The sequence below is a fragment of the Ascidia mentula genome, chromosome 9, assembly GCF_947561715.1.
Source record: "Ascidia mentula chromosome 9, kaAscMent1.1, whole genome shotgun sequence".
NCBI classification, from domain to species: domain Eukaryota; kingdom Metazoa; phylum Chordata; class Ascidiacea; order Phlebobranchia; family Ascidiidae; genus Ascidia; species Ascidia mentula.
Window position 1 is genome coordinate 7,489,821 of NC_138574.1, and position 18,587 is coordinate 7,508,407.

Consider the following 18,587-nt stretch of genomic DNA (forward strand, 5'->3'; position numbering starts at 1 on the left):
AAAACGAACAGTCCCGAAATCACAAGCGCATTCTTAGACCACTGCGCTTTGCGCGGTAAATGTGAATGAATTTAAATTTTTAGTGCGTATTTTTATTTTTATATTTTAGTGCATAAGTTGTCCATGTTTTTGTTTGCATCCTTAACAATAAAGTCGCACTTACTTGTATAGGTGTCAAAGGTGTGTGGCCAGTCTGCAGAGTATGGCAGCTGCACGCGCAAGTTTGTCTTCAACTTTTTTTGTTTGCACGCCAAATTTTTCGCACTGCACGCGAAAATTTTTCAGCACGCGAATCTCTAAACAGAAAACAATTAACAGAAAGACGTTTTATCGTTTTCATTGCACGCGGGTTTAGGCGCTGTGCACGCGGGCACCCGAAAAGATTTACTCTTGCACGCCCGAGATCTCGTCGGGAACTGCCATATTCTGCAGACTGGGTGTGTGGCTTGTACGCTATGTTTGTTTGCCAGAGTCTTGGCTTTCAGTATTTGTTTTGGCCGTCTTTGAGTCATAAAATTTCAATATGAAAGTCAGCGTTATTTGCGTGAGATCTTATTGATGTTGGCGAAAGTTATTTAGTCTGCCATTTGAAAATATTGCGATTGTTTGAATTGACGATTGTATGAATTATTATTTTATATTCAACATGTAGTTATTCTTTTTCAGTTGTTACGACTTGAAGCGTGATTATATTTTCAACAACATTTTGGTTTCAACAGCATAGGCTAGAAAAATTTAAAAGAGTATTTTGACTGTATTAAGTTCTTTTAAACCAGTTGTTTTTGTCACACAGTGTAACAAGTGTTTGTGATTTATTGTTTCAGAAGCTCCTCAATGATGCAAAACATGCATTCTGGTGAAAAGGAAAATCGTAACAATTTAAATAAAATTTGCAAAGGTAAATCACAAGTTGTTTCTTCAAAAGTTGGCGTGGCAGATGATACTCTCAAATCAAATATCATAAATAAACATGGTGACAAGTTTACCAGAAGAAAAAATACTAGAAGTTCAACTGCTGCTAAGTTTTTGGCAAAATCAGCTGATGGAATAGGCTCCTCTCCCAAAAAGTTTATGAAACTTGAAGACAATCCTGAGGCTGTCCCTAAAAGTCCAAAACACAATGCAGTGAGCAGATTGCATCAGAAAACTTGTGAAAGTGGTATTCAGCATAATTCTCCAGGAAAACGATTGTTTAATGTTTCTGTTTCAAAACCAATGATTTCTGGCAGTCCAAGTTTGACTAATTTGGCCCCAAATTCAGTTCAACATCTTGTGCAGAAGCTCCAGGTAAATTGAGCCTTTTTAATGTTATGTCATGTTCTCCAACTTCATATGTATTGCACATTTATTGACTAAAAACACTTTGGCCAATTAAATTAAGTGACTTTGTTGTACTGTGTAAGACTTTTTTGGCTTTTTATCTCTAAAATTTATTCTCTTTTCAATTAATCAGCATTCACATAGTTTAGTTATCTTTGTATATTCTTTGGTCATCACACTGGCACTATTAGTACTGTATTTTACGGACCATAAGGCGCAATTTAAATCCTTTTTTTCCTCATAAATTGACCGTGCGCCTTATAAGCCGGTGCGCCTAATGTATGGATCAAGTAGTGCTTTATTGCCTACACTCAAAACCAGTACCGTTACTATTATTATATAAATAAACCACCGTCTTACACAATAAACTACAGTAAAAGCAACTAGCAACTGTAATATTCACTAAGCTCATTTTTTCTTTTGCTCATTGTACTATTGTGACTTGCTTACATTTATTACGTAACAAGTAAACTTTTATTAATGAGCTTTATACAGTAATCCATACTCCTTAAAATACGTTGCGTTCTATAGCCCGGTGCGCCTTATGTATGAACAAAAAACCAATCAAAGCAATTTATTGACATTGCGCCTTATAATCGGGTGCGCTTTATGGTCCGTAAAATACGGTAAGTAAGACTGATGCAGTGATGCCACATTACATTTTTAAATTAATTTATCTACTATTATCACCAATGGTATACTCCTCATTCAAAAAAAAGCTGTAAACATTTTTCTTTATTCTTTCTTGTTGTCTTTTATATACAACCTGTTCCAATTGTCTTAAGTTGAGAATATTTAGATTAGCCTATAATCTAAACAATGAAGTAGAGTTTGTGTATCAATCACCTGTAGTTTGAAATACTTGTATACATTAAAACTCTTTAAAACCATCATCAATTTACATTCATTTTTATAGTTTGATCAGTTTAGTTGTTATGTTAGTGATGATGAGCAACTATTTTGTATGTATTTGCAGAAAAATGGAACTTCGAAAGAGCATGATAAAAATCAGTACAAACACAGACCCACAACTCAAAATAAATCAGGTAAAATCATAAATTGTGGCTCAAAAAAAAAGGAATTCATGTTTGTGGCTTAACTTAATTCTTTCAGTTCCTAGTACTCGAAATACAAAAGACTTTATTTTTTACAAAACAATGCACCAAACAAGCCTGCTATTTTAAACATCTTTTAATTGACAGAAAAAGTATGCTCACCAGTGGACTTTTCTGTAGCAGTGGCTGTCAGAGTTCGGCCTTTTAATCAAAGGTATGCTTATATTTAATGAATGAATAATGAAATCTCAGGTATAGTCAGTTGCGGTAATTATCGAACAGTTAAAGTTCTGGGGTAATTAGTGGACGCCACCATAGAAAAAAAACTATGGTTCCCTCAAACTATATCTTGTACATGTGGTAAGCCGGAAGCCTCCCATAGTTAAAAATACCATGTGTTGTTTCTTCTGTGAAACACTGATAAAAAAAAATTTTAATGGGGGTTTATTTCACAAACGTTTTCAAAATAAGTGTATATAGTAATTTGTTAAGATTTAACAGTGTTTTAATGATTTGAAATTTCATTTAGGAAACACTGGCAGGGCAAGCCCCAAAGTTTTTAATGAAGGTTAACTTAAACCTCTACCTAGTCTGTCCTCTTAAAAAAATGCGTCCAATAATTACCAGATGCACATTTTTGCATTCAGGGGTAATTATTGGACACTGACAAGGATTATATGTAATATAGGGATGTGGGATGTGGACAATTCAGAATAACAAATTTGGCTGATTCGATTCTAAGCTATTCGAATCCAAATTCTAATTTTAAATGAATAATAGAATTTGGTTTTATATCTTTTCCTTAAATTTCATCACATTAATTGGTCACTTAATTTCTTTTCATAAACATGATTTCAATGGCATGTAACAATTAAGAGATTATTACACTCATGCAGACCTTCAAAAACAGTCAATTACATTATTATGCAACCAGCAAAATCAGAATATTATGCAGTATTTTGGATTCGATTTAACTATTCTAGAATAGCGTGTTATTCTATATAGCCCCTTCCTGTATGTAAATGCAATAACTTTAATAAGAATGCCTTAAAAATAGATACAAAACTATGGAATAGCAGGAATTTATGAGGTGCATAGGCATTAACAAATCAGCAGTGTCAAGAAATTAGCAGACATAAGAAAATTGGCAAATAAGCGGGTAAACCCACTCAATATGTAATATGTCAGTGTCTACACTTTATTGCTACATCTCATTGAACAAAAGGTTGTAAACCTGTTTTCAATTCCCCTGAAACAGCATAGATTTTACAAGTTTAGTACACTGTCAGGCAATTACCCCACATGTGTCCAATAATTACCCCAATTGATGGGGTAATAGTTGGACAGTAAAAACTTAAAATATCTGCCAATATAGTTGCAAGTGACTGATGCTTTCATTTTAAATCACAGCAGTGATGTATAAGGTTTTACCCAACACAAAGCAAAACGAATTAACTCTAGATTTAATGTCAAAATTTGCAACGTTTTTGCAAAACGTCTGTTATTTACCCGATTTGACTATATGCTTATATTTAATGAAAAAATAATAAAACCACAGGAGTACCAGATTTATGGCAACTGAACCCTGGGTTTTTTTGTGTCATTTGTCTGTCATTGACCCAATTTAGAAATGTCACAAAAAATAAAAGCAGTTTTGGACACAATTTCCCAAAGGAAATTGACTGGAAGATTGTTCTAGCGTCACAACGGTAGACGAAAATGCCCTTTGTGTTGTCCCAGGCGTCGATTTTATAATTCTCGGCAAATTAAAAATATTATATCGTAAATGACCAAAATAAATTGAAAATGTCCTAAACTTTTGCTGGCATTTTGGTCATTTGACAGAAATTTTTTAGTGAAAAAAACAGACTGGACCCGCAATGTGACCAGGTCAATGTGACCAGGTTTAGTTTTTTCAAGTTCACAGTTAAATACATCATGCCAATTTGACAGTGAAAATGTAGTTGAAATTCATCTTGGCTAGAAAATGTCACTACATTTTGGGATCTCTAATATTTTAATTGCTGTGCTTGCAATAATTTAAACAAGCCCAAATTTCAGAGAGAAAGATCTTGGTGCAAAGTTATGTGTATCACCTGATGGAAACCAAGTTTTAGTGAATGATTCTACAGGTGTTAAACACACTTTTCTTTACAATCATTTTTTCTGGTCATTTGACAAAAAGCAAGGTAAAGCTACATTTGCTATTTTTCTTTCATGTTGACTCATAGCCAATCAATTTAGGCATGTCAATTTGTTTGTCCCATGCAAACTTTGAATATTTTTGATGGTAGTGCTATCCCACTTTGAATTTTCTCTAAAATTACAATTTGCTTTAATTAGGTTGCTTTGCATCACAAAAACATGTTTATACAAAGTTGGCACTACCATTGCTCAGTGCTTCTCTTGATGGCTATAATACCTGTCTTTTTGCATATGGTCAAACTGGTTCCGGAAAGTCATACACGTGAGTTTTTTGGCATATTTTTGGTTTAACAAATAAATTTTTCTAAATGTACTTAGTTTTGCTAAAAAGGTTATGGAACATGTTTTGCTAATTCTGTGTTTCTTAACCTTTATACTGTCAAAGACCCTAATAAAATTTTGACCAAAGCTGAGGACCTCTTTTTTTTTGAAATTTTCTATTGTAGTCAAAATTTTCTGTCTACCCTTTGTACCATTTTTACTAACACCCAATAACAATTAAGACTTAAGTGTACAAACCCCTTAAAGCAGTGCTACTAAAACTTATTCCTGTACTTTCAATGAAAGCTTCTCTAACCTCCCTTTTGTTCCATAATACAGTTAAAGGAAGATATATGTCATCTGTAATAATAATAACTCTAAAATTGCCCACTTTTCAAATATTTGTTTTAGTTTTTTGAATTTATTCAATTTTATTAAATTTAAAAATATTTTAAGAAGGGATTTAACTCAATTTTTTGTTTGTGTAGAATAATGGGTCTTCATGAAGACACTGGCATTATACCACGATTTTGCAAAGATTTGTTTGATAAACTACAAGAAAATGTTGCTGAGCAAGTAAGAGTCGGCCAAAAATGTGTTTTTTGTTCACTGTAATCTGTACTTCCAAAATCTAAATTAAGTTAGGACTAATTCCAAACTGTTGTTGATTTACACCATATCTATATTATATTGCTAACATATTAACCTATAGAATAACAACACAATAAGATTTATATTCTGGTTAAATTTTTGAGACCAATTTAACTGTTTGTTAGAGTTTTGGATATGACGAACAAATAAAGGTATTTGTTGGTTTTATGAATGCCTTTGACATATGTTTTACATAACAAGGAACACAAAAAAAATTACGAATTAACAAGAAATATTTGGTGTCAGTCATGAAAGAGTTTCAAGAAAAACAGTGTCAATCGGGAAACAACATGGTTTTGGTGAAGTGACAAAAAGTTTATAATGCTGATAAAGAATGTGCTGATTGCAAAAGTAGTTTTTCTATTTGTAAAAAAATTCACAGGCAACTGAAAGGGTGTTAGCTCCACAAAGTATAATGTCACTAAATAGGTTTCAAGAAATAAGAATGTTTTCCATTGCAGTTGCATCACAAGAAATTAGTCAAAAGAGCATCCAGAGTATATTAAATATTACCAAGGTTCCACAATATTTTATTCCATCCTGCACAAATGTAGGTAAATCCCACAGAAACCTTCCCTAAAGTCTTTGTAATGTCAGTTATATAAGCAGTTAATCCAAATGATGAGTGTGAATGTCATACATTACCAAGTGGATGATCCAAAAAATGTCAGTGAGTTTTTCTCTTCAATTGCACCAATCGAACAACTGAAAGAAAGGATTTTGTCAATTGCCAAGAAAAACATCTAAATTGATAAAATGAAACAAGCTGAAAAAATCCTCAAAAAATTTTGACAATGAAAACAACTTCCAACCCAATTAGTAGTAGTAGGTACCATGACAATCTACTGTTTTCTTGAAGAGAACAAAACCATTTGAACTGATTGTCTGTTGACAGCTTTTATTAAAAATGAAAGAAAATTCATTGTATTGCTTGTAAATATTATAATGCCTGTGATCAACTGATGAAAAAGCTGCTGGAAATCCACTTTGAAAGTTTCTGCTTTGTTGACAAGCTGTAACTAGTTGCTCCATTGTAACAAGCATGTTTATCATAAATGCTATATGCATTTTTTCCCTTTAAATAAGAAAGTGTGGTGTCAACGGGTTAAAATGTGATATGAAAATCCCAACTCAACATATAGATGAGACAACAAATGTGCTCGAATTTTTACACAAAAAATGCAAAGTGTCACTCTCCTCTCCTTTACAAAATCAGAAAATTATTTTTCACCAGAATAATAAAACTTTAACTTACTGACTAGTTGTCTTTGTATTATTTCTAGCATCATCATTAGTTTTGTTCTTTTCAATACAAATTAAATGTTTTTCAAAACATGGTACCACCAACCTCTGGTATATGATAGAAACAAAACTTGCAATATTGTTTTGTATAAAGTTGTTTAAGGACCACACAAATTTTTGTCTTGTAATAATTTAGAGAGTGGCACTGTGGCACTGGTGATGAACACAGTGGTGTTCATTGTTTGGCATTGGAAACTTTGTTTTGGCATGGGTATTAGCTTTAGTTTTCCTTTTCTAACTAGACAGTGGCATTTTAAAACATTTTGTAATATATTTACCATACAGAAATTAGCTGAAAATAGTTTCTTTTGTAGAAAACATTTCACATTCAAGTGAGCTACTTTGAAATATACAATGAAAAAATTCATGACCTCTTAGTGTCCAGTCCAACTTCAGATCATGGAGAAGAAAATATCAAACAAATTGTAGGTAACCTGATGCATTACTTTCTAAAATGATATGTGTATTTAAAATTGTTGCAGTTGAAAGTTAGAGAACATCCAGAAATTGGGCCTTTTGTTGAAGGGCTATCTAAGTAAGTAATGGATGAAGAATCTAAATTACTTGAAAATGTTTTCAGGGCAGAATTAAATATAAACTGTTTTCATTATCGTTAAGATTTTCTGTAAAGTCATATGGTGATGTGCTGGCTTGGTTGAAAGTTGGAAATCAACAGAGAGCCACAGCTGCTACTGGTATGAACGACAAAAGCAGCAGATCCCATTCTGTCTTTACCCTTACTCTGGTCCAAACTATGGTAATGCTCTTATGCATATAAATTGTTAGATTTAAAAACTACAAAACATATTTTCAGACTGAAGAATTGGAAGGAGATGTCCATGAAAGCAGCACAACTAGCAGAATTAATCTAGTTGACCTTGCTGGTTCTGAGCGATCATCAACAGCTGCTACAAGTGGCTTGCGTCTGAAGGTAAGCAAGTGTGGTATATACTAGTGTTTTCAACTTTTTTAGGGTCATGGTATGCTTGGATTCCCTGGATTTGTTTGTGGCACAACAAGTCAACGCAGTGACATGGAACAGTCACTTTTTAGTCAGTCAATTTCAATTTGTGAATGCAACAGTATTTAATGCGAAGTATGGGCCTGTTTACATAAACACATTATCTTTATTCAAGCCAAATGTCTGACACGCCCTCTGTTCATCATTCAGTTCCAAACATTGTTGTTTTTAATTAGTGCCATAATAAAAAAAGCCAGTCACCGTAAAAATTGCAGTGATAACATACAACTGCTTGTTAATTTACGTTCTTGTATTTACAATTTTACACAAGACATTGAATGGGAAAACTTACTCATTAATTATTGTTTATTAGTGAAACTTGGTACACCTGGGACAGCACACAGTTTAGTGAATTGTATATTAATATATTTTACTTTTATATGCTTAGGAAGGTGCAAGCATTAACAAATCACTATTAACCCTGGGAAAGGTGATATCTGCACTTTCCGAACGAAGTCAAATAGCTGGAAAGAAACAAAAAAGATTGTTTGTACCTTATCGTGACTCTGCATTAACCTGGTAACACTTGTTATTTGCTCAAAAAAGCTGGTGTATAAGGATTAATTTGCTTAGGTTGTTGCGGGAAAGTTTGGGTGGAAATTCTCGGACAGCAATGATTGCTACTATCAGTCCTGCTGATTGTCATAGTGACGAAACTTTAAGTACCTTGAGATATGCGAAACAAGCAAGAAACATAGTTAATGTTGTAAAAATTAATGAAGATCCAAATGCTCAGCTTATTCGAGGTTTGATAATAAGTTTTTTATTTATTGTTCAAACAATTTAATGATCATTATTTTTTTGGAAAATGTTTCTTTCAGAATTGAAAGCTGAAGTCGCAAAATTAAAAGAAGCGAGTAGGCAAAATGAAATTGATCCTGAAAAGTTTAAGGCTTCACTGCAGGAAGTTGCATCACTACGCAAACAATTATGTGTTGCCGAAACAGAAAAGGCAGAATTTCAGGAACAGTGGAAGAAAAAATTGGAACTCAGTGAAAAACATAAAATTGAGGAAATTAATGAACTAAAAGTTCGTTTGTTAATTAATTAGCTGTTTCTGTGATATTTTAATCATATAATTTGTTTTAGCGTGCAGGTGTGTCATTCAAAGTTGACAATCAACTGCCAAACTTGGTAAATTTAAATGAAGACCCGCAGCTTTCTGAGTTGTTACTTTACATGATTAAACATGGATCAACAAGGTGATGTCACCACATTGTTGGAGTTTTGTTCAAACTAATATGCTTGTGACTGCAGGGTGGGAAGAAAGGGCACCAATTGTGACATTCAATTAAATGGGGCTCTTGTTATGGATTTTCACTGTACCATAATTAACAGAAGTGAAGTTGTTTCCATTTCTCCAAACACTGATTCTACTGTTTATGTAAATGGAGAACTTATTGAGTCCAATGTAGTGCTCCATCATGTAGGATTTCATAAAGTATGCATTTTTTTGAAAAGTAAACCAGTTTTAACAGGGTGATAGAGTTATTATTGGTGGAGACCACTTCTTCCGGTTTAACAATCCTATTGAAGTGAAATCACATGGAATCAAAAGAAAGTCAAATGGTGGCCAAAAGGATTTTGAGTTTGCTAAGCATGAATTTATAGAAAGACAAAACGAAAGGTCACCTTATTGTTTGTGATGCTCAATAGACTTATAGGAGTAGAAAAGGAAATGTTTATAAACAGTAAATTTTGGTTACGTGTATAATACTTTAATGGATGTTTATTTTGACTATTGTTAAACTTGTTTGTTTAATGCACACATAAATGTGCTAACTTTAAAAAATAAAAAAGTAATTTTGATACAAACTTTTAGATTTAGATCTATTAACAACTGAAATATATGTACAAATTCGTGTAGAAATGTCATGGTGACCAATTCCTAGAATTTCTAAAACTAGTAAACAACACTTTGAAACTCTAGTGCTGTTTATTTAGACTATTGTTAAACCTGTTTTTTAATGCAGACATACATGTGCCAACAGTTCTGCCTAATTTTACTGTAGAAACTACTTTCAAATAACACTATCTGTAATGATCTAAATCAGTGATTCTCAACCTTAGCCAAATTTGAAACATCAAGTTGGTAAGGAGTCGCATATTAGCAAAATAAAACAAGAATACAGCACAATGCAATAAGCACAGGAACACTATATAAACGTCAATGAGCAGTGTAACTAGAGCCACAAGAAAAAAAGTTGAGAACCACTGATCTAAATAATGAGAAACTATACCTTGTAAAATATTTGATTCCACTTTTTATTTACAACAAAAGTGTTTTAACAACCAAATGCCGTTTAAAGAATGACAGTTGAAATCCAAGCAGCTCAGATAAGAGTAAAACAAGAAATGTTGCAAGAAATTGAAGCTGCAAAAAAGGAAGCTGAACAACAAATTCTCCAACAAAAAAATTGTTATGAATCAGCAATAAATCAACTACAAAGCCAATTGGTACTCTTTACATATAAAACAAAAAAACATGTTTTAATGAGGCCAATTCATGTTTGAATAATAACAATGGCATCCAAACAGATATTTTTGGAATGCAATACATTTCACATTTTTATAATTTGCCTAGCCTGAATAAAAAAAAATTATTGAATATTAAGGTGATGGATGGAAATGCTCAGAAAGAGCTCGAGACTATTCGTGAACAGAAACATATGTTGGAGAAGGAGGTGACTGTGGCCAGAAAAAATCGTGAAATAGAAGCAAAGATATTTGCCAATCAGGACAAAGTATTGTCAAAATTATTTTCATGAATGTCTCTTCCTAAAAGAAACTCATTTCTAGAGTTCTTTACAATCAGAGCAAATTAAGACACAGGTTTTGGCAGATTTGGAAGCAGAACGCCAAAAGTTGTCCAAAGAAGTTGAAAGAATGCAACAAAAATCAAAATCAATCAACATCAATAACAAAGGTAATGTTAGAAAAATTATAACAACACAACAGTTTATTATGTTTCTTGCAGGACCTTTGGGTATGCTTAAACCAGAAGAAAGTCCACTAAGGTTGTCTCTTCTCTTGAAAGAAGCTAATAATATAAGTAAAACATTTAAACAAAATACAATATTCTCTCACCATGATGACAACAAACTACACATAGGAACAAGAATAAGGTGGACTTAGCTTTGGTTATGGTTATTTGATGTTATGTAACATTCTCTAAGTATCCATGTTTAGAGTACAAAACACCAAACTTGGCATTTGGACATTGTGGCCATTGGACAAGTTTGAGGAAAAGCTTGAATGTATGCGTGAGGCATATGGGGAAGGTCAAGTTGATGAGGAAGAAATTACTTCAATATTTTATGACCCAAGTGATGACTGGCAAGAAGCATTTGTATCTTCACCATGCGACACACCAACATCAAGGTGTTATTTGGTTTTTGTTATTTATTTCTTAAATTAAACTTTTCACCTTGACACCAGCTCAAGATCATGTCGATTGTCACGTCGCCTTTCCTCTCTTGTGCTAGCAAGGGCATCACCTGCTTTGCAAAAGTCATTGAGTAGACTTAATGAAGAGGAAACTAAACTGGAAAAACAAGGACCTGTTACTATTTCTGCTCTTACCAACTTTTGTAAATTGTAATTAGTTTATTGGCATTTAATAAGAATCAAGCTAACAATCTATCATACTTTTTTTTCAAAGAAAAATAGAATCTTGTTCACAATCACTCGAATCAGGAGATGAGTCACAAGTTGACAAAATGCTTTTAAATTTGGAGTTTCTGCACAACAAATTACAAACTATATCCACTGGCTTGAACACAATGAATGGTATAAAATATTTTTAAATATAGCAAAAACACTACTGTTTATTAAACTATTTCTAGAGTTCCTTCAAAAACCAATGTTTTATGAAAGTGCAGTGGAACTAACAATACATATGGAGGTGATAGTTTCTATTGCTGGAGTAATAAAAAACCACTGTCTTAGTGTGAGTGACACCTCTCCTTCCATTCAACGACCACTTCGCCAACTTGATAAGGCATTGAAAAAACTTTCAGCTCATTTAATCAAACTGCTACATGTAAATATATTTTGACATAAATTTGAGCTGGTTTTTGAGAACTTGGCACTTGTAACAGGGCTGCCAAACAGGACTTGAATCTATTGCCCAAGACGCAGTTTCAAAGTCAATTCATCTTATTCCAAATATTTCAAAGTATATTGGAGCACTCTCTGTGGCAACTGGGTTATCTGTGTCTCTTTTTGAAGAAAACCAACATAAGGTGATTTAACAGTGTTTTCTATTATTCCTAACAACTTTACCTCTGTATCCCAGTTCATGAGTGTTGCTTTTAAACTTTCAATTATATGTCCAGTGTACCAAAAGGTAGCCAAAAAAGGCACCACATGAGTTCAACAATAGTAGTTTTTAAAAAAAACATATTTGCAGCTTGGCCATCGGATAAAACATGCATTTCTTCAAGGTGGTGACACATTTATGAAAAAAACCATTTCTGGTGCTGTTGACAAACTTGTTCAAGTTGCTTCTGATCAGGTAAAAGTAACCTATGCTAATTTAAAAGTGATTGGCACAAATATGTTGTTTTACAGACCTCGGTTCCACCAATGCTACAAAATGTGCAGGTTGCAGTTACTAATTTACTTAACCAATGTGTCAAGTTGCAGGTAAGTGTACATGTGGTGTTTCGATCTAAAATAGAGTTATGACAGAAAGTTAGTAACAGCAAATAGTGCAGTTTTTCAAGCTATGCTGCAAAAGAAGTAGATAGCTACAGGAAAAGTTTTAATGAAAACTTTCATGGTTAGGTTGAGGGTGAAACGCTTGCTGTGCAGGAAGTTTTAAACCAGGCTATGAATGTCAGCATGGTAATTTGTAAAGCAGTTATCTATTGGACTTATCACTTTTATCACATCAACAAAAAAGTTAATGTTTCTAAACAGAATGAAGTGAATGAATCATCTTTGTCCTTACAAGTGCTCAATATGCCACCAGAATACTATGCCAAGTATTTAGTTCAAATAAGAAAAGTTGTGGAAGAAGTTGGAAGTTTGGTCAGTGACATCTTGCTTCTAAAGCCTGAAGGTAGTTTATTTTGAAAATGTTTTAAAATAATTCAATAATATTTTATACAAACTTTTAGATTTTGATTTATCAACAACTGAAACAGATTTACGAATTCGTGTAGAAATGTTATGGCGCCCAATTTCTAGAATTTCTGAAACTTTTAAACAACACTTTGAACCAAACCCCATGGAGGTTATTAATGTCGAAACCAGCTACAATTCCAACAATTCAAACAGTAAAGGCAGTGTTGAAATGGAAATTATTTGGAGGTTTGTTCAAAAACATGCTGTAGACAAATAGTTAAAATTTTTTAGAATGTTTAATTTATTTCAGGTTAATACATGCTATTAGTGATGCAGCTAAACAAGCTCATCTGGCAGTGAGAGAGATAATTTTGTTTGCTGATGATCCCCAGTTAAGGTAAATTACTGTTTTTGCAAAAAAAATGTAATCAACAAATCACCATAGATTATACTTTTATTAACAGCCATACAGGACCTCACAAAAAAGATGAAAATAGTAACAAAGTTGGACATTCATCATCTCGTGTTTTGCCTACTAGTCCAACAATGTTGGAATATAAATCTTTATCTTCATCAACAGCAATTCAAGAAGCTGTTACCAAATGGCTTTCATTGGCTGATTATTCAACAACAAACTTTTCTTGTAGTAGTCGATCTGTCTATGTTTAAATTGTGTTTTTCTGATGTTTTGTAAAAATTGCTTAAAATATTATTTCAAACGATTTTTGTGACGGACATTAACATACATTGTCATAAATCAGCCTTAACTTTATTCATGGGTCGAGAGGATTTCAAAGCTCTTTGAAAAACCTTGACCTTTCCAACGATACCAAAGTTGTCTTTTGATTCGTGGAAACTATCTGTTTGCCAGTCGAATGATAATCAAAATCAGTCTTTTACTAAAACATTTGCCCCAATCGACTGAAAAGACAATTCTCTATTGCAAAGCTTACACAAAAACCTTTCCAACGATACCAAACTTAATTGTCTTAATTAATTCGTGGGGTCCAAATGTTTACCGGCCGAATATTAATCACAACCACAACGAAAAGTAACAGTTTTTCGCTTAAAATTTTTTTTCTTGGTGCCACGGGAAAGATAATTCTACCACCATTGCAAAGCTTACACAAAAATTATTCCAACGAAACTAACAAAAAAAAGTAGTTAGCATTGGCCTCAAAACCAAGGGATATCTTCAATTACGGTGGATTCAGGCAAACTGGTTGAAGATTATTTGCGTGATACCTTTCTTTACATTTGGAACACTCTGATAACAACTGTTTATTATCAGCCAACCTGCAATTGTAATAGATGTTTATTGTTTCAATTTTAGGTTTTCTATTTATCGTTACTTCATACGTTTAAAAAGGTGAATAAAATGTTTGCGCTAAAACCTTTTTTTCATTCTGGCTTTTTTGTAAACGGGACAATATTGTAATTCTTTCATCAAGTTTTCTAACCGTGCGTCTTTTAGGTAACACGATTTTGCTGTTGTGTCTTGGTATACTAGAACAGGTGATACAAAAACAGCGCTACGCCAAGGATTTTAAATCAACGTTAACCACACAACTATAAGTTTTAAATGTACACCGTAATTTGCAATTAAAGTATCGCTTTGAAGTGCGTTGTTGCTGGTCCCATTTTAGATCGACAACCACAAAACTACGATACGAGTTGTACTGTTTTCATCCCATGTATTATAATATCAGGCCAGTCTTTACTTGTGCAACGTCTTTTGCGAACGGATCAAACGATAAACCTGAAATTGTTTTCAGACAGAGCAAATGTTTCAGAATTTAAAAAGAGTTTACAGTTGCCCAAATTTCTTTTTGGTTTATGGTGTCGAAGGATCTTTGGGAACTGTGGAGTAAAGATGTTGATATAGCCTATAATTTTACGTTGGGGTAGGTATAAATATGATACACAAAATTTAATTTATAATGATGGTAGAATTGTCTTTTCTGTATTTATGTGTATGTGTTTGGATGTCTGATGCAGGTTATAAATACTGCTCCGATTGATCTGGAAATGAGTGAGATTGTGCAGAAGGGGCGGTATGATAAACAGGTCACAAGTTTTATCGAATTCATTTATCATCAACGCTATTACGTCACAAACAAAAGTTTGTGATTGTTTGAAAGAAGGTTGATAAGTGGGTAGTAGTTTGACTTTTTTGTATGTTTGTATTTGTACCTTCTTGTCTTTTGTGCCAAATTTTTTTTAGCGACGTCTTCTTCATGGTTACGTACGATTCCGCACTTGGCCCCGCTCTGTTTTTGTGTGTATGTGGTTGGATGTCTGCAGGCTTTAAATACTGCTCCGATTGATCTGAAAATGTGTGCGATTGTGCAGAAGGGGCGGTATGATAAACAGGTCACAAGTTTTTGTGGAATCCATCTATCACCAACGTTATAACGTCACAAACAAAAGTTTGTTATTGTTTAAAAGGAGGTTAATGATGAGGTACAAACCTGTTGTAGATTTCCAAACCAAAATCTATTAGTTCTTTTCGTTATTGTTGTGATTTCTATGTTTGGCGCAACACTCATAACAAAGGCTGCGCAATAGCTGTGCGCGTGCAGACCGCTTGGTTATGTTTGCTTGTTCTTGCGATTCCAGTTTTTGTCATGTATTTTAACAATAAGGATTCTATTTGAATAAGGATTCTACTTGAATAAGGCGTGGCTGGTGTTTACGTCTGATAACTGTGTTTATGTCTGATAGCTGTGTGACATTTGGAAGTTTTGCCGGCATCTCATTGATGCAGCTTGTGAATGTGATTTCGCAACGGGCAGCCTGTGCCTGCTCATAGATCGGTAGCAAAACAGTTTGGTGAGTGTACTAGAATGTCTGTAAACCGTTTTTACAATTATGTTTCTTTTTTGTTCATAGAAACCGTTCCTGTTCTGCGATGCGTTGATGCGGTACCTTCTAATACTACAGGTGCGCTAGGTGCGCTAGGTCCGCTAGGTCCGCTAGGTGCGCTAGGTCCGCTAGGTCCGCTAGGTCCGCTAGGTCCGCTAGGTCCGCTAGGTCCGCTAGGTCCTTCTAATACTACAGGTCCGCTAGGTACCTTCTAATGCTGCAGGTCCGCAGTATCCAACCTTCTAATACTACAGGTGCGCTAGGTCCCTTCTGTAATACTACAGGTCCGCTATGTACCTTCTAATGCTACAGTTTCGCAGTATCCAACTTTCTAATGTTACAGGTCCGCTAGGTACCTTTTAATGCTACAGGTCTGCTAGGTCCCTTCTAATACTACAGGTGCGCTAGGTCCCTTCTATAATACTACAGGTCCGCTACGTATCTTCTAATGCTACAGTTCCGCAGTATCCAACTTTCTAATACTACAGGTCCGCTAGGTCCGCTAGGTCCGCTAGGTCCGCTAGGTCCGCTAGGTCCGCTAGGTCCGCTAGGTCCGCTAGGTCCGCTAGGTCCGCTAGGTCCGCTAGGTCCGCTAGGTCCGCTAGGTCCGCTAGGTCCGCTAGGTCCGCTAGGTCCGCTAGGTCCGCTAGGTCCGCTAGGTCCGCTAGGTCCGCTAGGTCCGCTAGGTCCGCTAGGTCCGCTAGGTCCGCTAGGTCCGCTAGGTCCGCTAGGTCCGCTAGGTCCGCTAGGTCCGCTAGGTCCGCTAGGTCCGCTAGGTACCTTCTAATGCTACAGGTCTGCAGTATCCAACCTTCTAATACTACAGGTGCGCTAGGTCCCTTGTAATACTACAGGTCCGCTAGGTACCTTCTAATGCTACAGGTCCGCAGTATTATGGTCCCTTGTAATACTACAGGTCCGCTAGATACCTTCTAATGCTACAGGTCCGCAGTATCCAACCTTCTGATACTACAGGTGCGCTAGGTCCCTTCTAATGCTACAGGTCCACTGGGTACCTTATAAAATGCTACAGGTCCGCAGTATCTAACCTTCTAATACTACAGGTGCTCTAGGTATCTGGTAATGCTGCAGGTTCGTTAAAAATTATTTATTTACAACTTATTTACAAGTTAAATTGGAAAACACGAAGAGTGTTAACTTTTATCCTTCTTGGTCTTTGCTTCCTGAGCTTTTATTTGCCCTCATTCGTGTTTTTTGATTTTTCTTCTTCCCTGCTGTTGCAGGGGGAGCCTTTGTCAGCAATCTGCTGTTAGCCGCAATTCCTCTGTCTGGTTTTCTTTTCAAACAGTACGCTTGAAAGTTATTGAAATGTTTCAACTTTTGATCTGTGGACATTTGACTCCATTGTTGCACAGACAGTTGGAAGGAGGTGTACCCCTCACTCAAGCAAAAGGGTCCTGTTTTAATAAACGCCTTTTTGACATCAACATATTGACTCTTCACAATGCCGAATAGCAAGTCAATCAGTTGTGGTAGCTTGTTTTGCTTCCATTGGGCTTTAACTTTTATTACGTGGTTCATGCATTCCACGTTGTTGTTTGTCCACAAACCGCCAACATCTTTTTTCATATTCCAAACACGTTGTTTGAGTGACGGAAGAAATCTGCTGTTCATATAGTTATGGATTAAAGGCCAATTTTTTGAGAATTCGATGAAAGCTTCCTCTTTTGTGGTATATGTTACTTCATCCTTTGCGTGTATTAATTCAAAATAAAATTTTTGCAACTGTTGTTTCAATTGAATAGAAAGGCCAGCATTGTCTTCCCAATATTTGATGAGGTTACTGTGTAAGTGGCGGCTGCAGAGCACCTGTTTGCAGCCAGGAAATGCTTGCATGGCAGCTTTGTGTAACGCCTGCTCGTCGTCCGAACCAAATATTAGGTTTTCAAAACGGTTTCCCAGCTGCGAACTTAAGTTGCAAAAAAACTCTATGTACGTGGAATAATCGGATCTGTTGTGTAAAAATATGGGTCCAATAAATACAGGGTTGTCTCCTGTCGCATTTCTCAAAACGCCTAAATTTTTGAACGTTGTTATTGTTGCATGAATCTTTCCGAGGTTAAAGGTTTTGTCAGCGCAAAACACGGTTTTTCCCATGAGACAAAATCTTTTCAAATCTTGCAACTGTTCTTCTAGGTATAAATGTACAGAAACTGGGACTTTTTTGCCGTGTACAACCCGTTGAACGAATTCGTGACTAATAGCCATATTTATCACTTCTGTAATTTCATCAGCATAAGTTTGCGGCTGTGGGTTATTCATCTTTTTCTTATCATTAAACTTTTTTCTGTGCAATTGTTCCAAATCTCTTGGTCCGTTTGGGGGAGAATATTTCATCTGAAGCTTGTCGTAAAGCGTTTTAGCATTTTGGCCTTTGCTGAGCTCGTCGCCAACGTTTGCAAGAAGCTCAGGGTTGGTTCTCAAATATACGTTGTCTTGGATTTTGGCATTGCCGTGACATTTATGGCCAGGGTGACTACCTAAATATTCAACAAGAGCAAAGTTTTGTCGTGTTTCCGAAGATTTCATAATCCATGTTATTTTCCTTTTAAAACTATTGTCTGCTTTCAGTTTGGCGTAGTATGTTCCAACATGAGTCACATGTTTTTCTTCTGGTTGTGGTTCTAATCGAAGGTATGTGTTTTGTTTTGGAATCCTAGTGCAATAAGCACCGCGATGTAGACGAACTTCAACCAATTTATGATTCTTTGGGATGTAACATATTTTAGTATATTTGCACTTTTCCCATGCACCACAGTCGTCAAAAAACTTCTTTTGCATATTTGCCGCGGCTCTGTCCATATTTTTCTGATTGT

General features: G+C 35.0%; 1 protein-coding gene across 1 annotated transcript; it reads left to right on the top strand.

Moving 5' to 3' along the window:
- The first annotated feature begins 828 nt into the window (after positions 1-828).
- LOC145914767 (kinesin-like protein KIF14) lies at positions 829-14,222 on the top strand. Its single transcript, XM_083002605.1, has 31 exons — positions 829-1,287; positions 2,297-2,366; positions 2,523-2,589; positions 4,437-4,564; positions 4,719-4,842; positions 5,330-5,417; positions 7,109-7,219; positions 7,277-7,329; positions 7,413-7,551; positions 7,609-7,725; positions 8,204-8,334; positions 8,389-8,561; positions 8,637-8,845; positions 8,905-9,017; positions 9,073-9,241; positions 9,294-9,442; positions 10,125-10,272; positions 10,431-10,559; positions 10,615-10,741; positions 10,793-10,940; positions 11,005-11,196; positions 11,254-11,412; positions 11,477-11,604; positions 11,661-11,857; positions 11,916-12,059; positions 12,227-12,331; positions 12,388-12,462; positions 12,739-12,880; positions 12,939-13,131; positions 13,196-13,282; positions 13,350-14,222. Exons 1-31 carry the CDS (start codon positions 835-837, stop codon positions 13,552-13,554), a joined length of 4,473 nt encoding a protein of 1,490 aa, XP_082858731.1. The 5' UTR covers positions 829-834; the 3' UTR covers positions 13,555-14,222.
- The last annotated feature ends 4,365 nt before the right edge of the window (positions 14,223-18,587 follow it).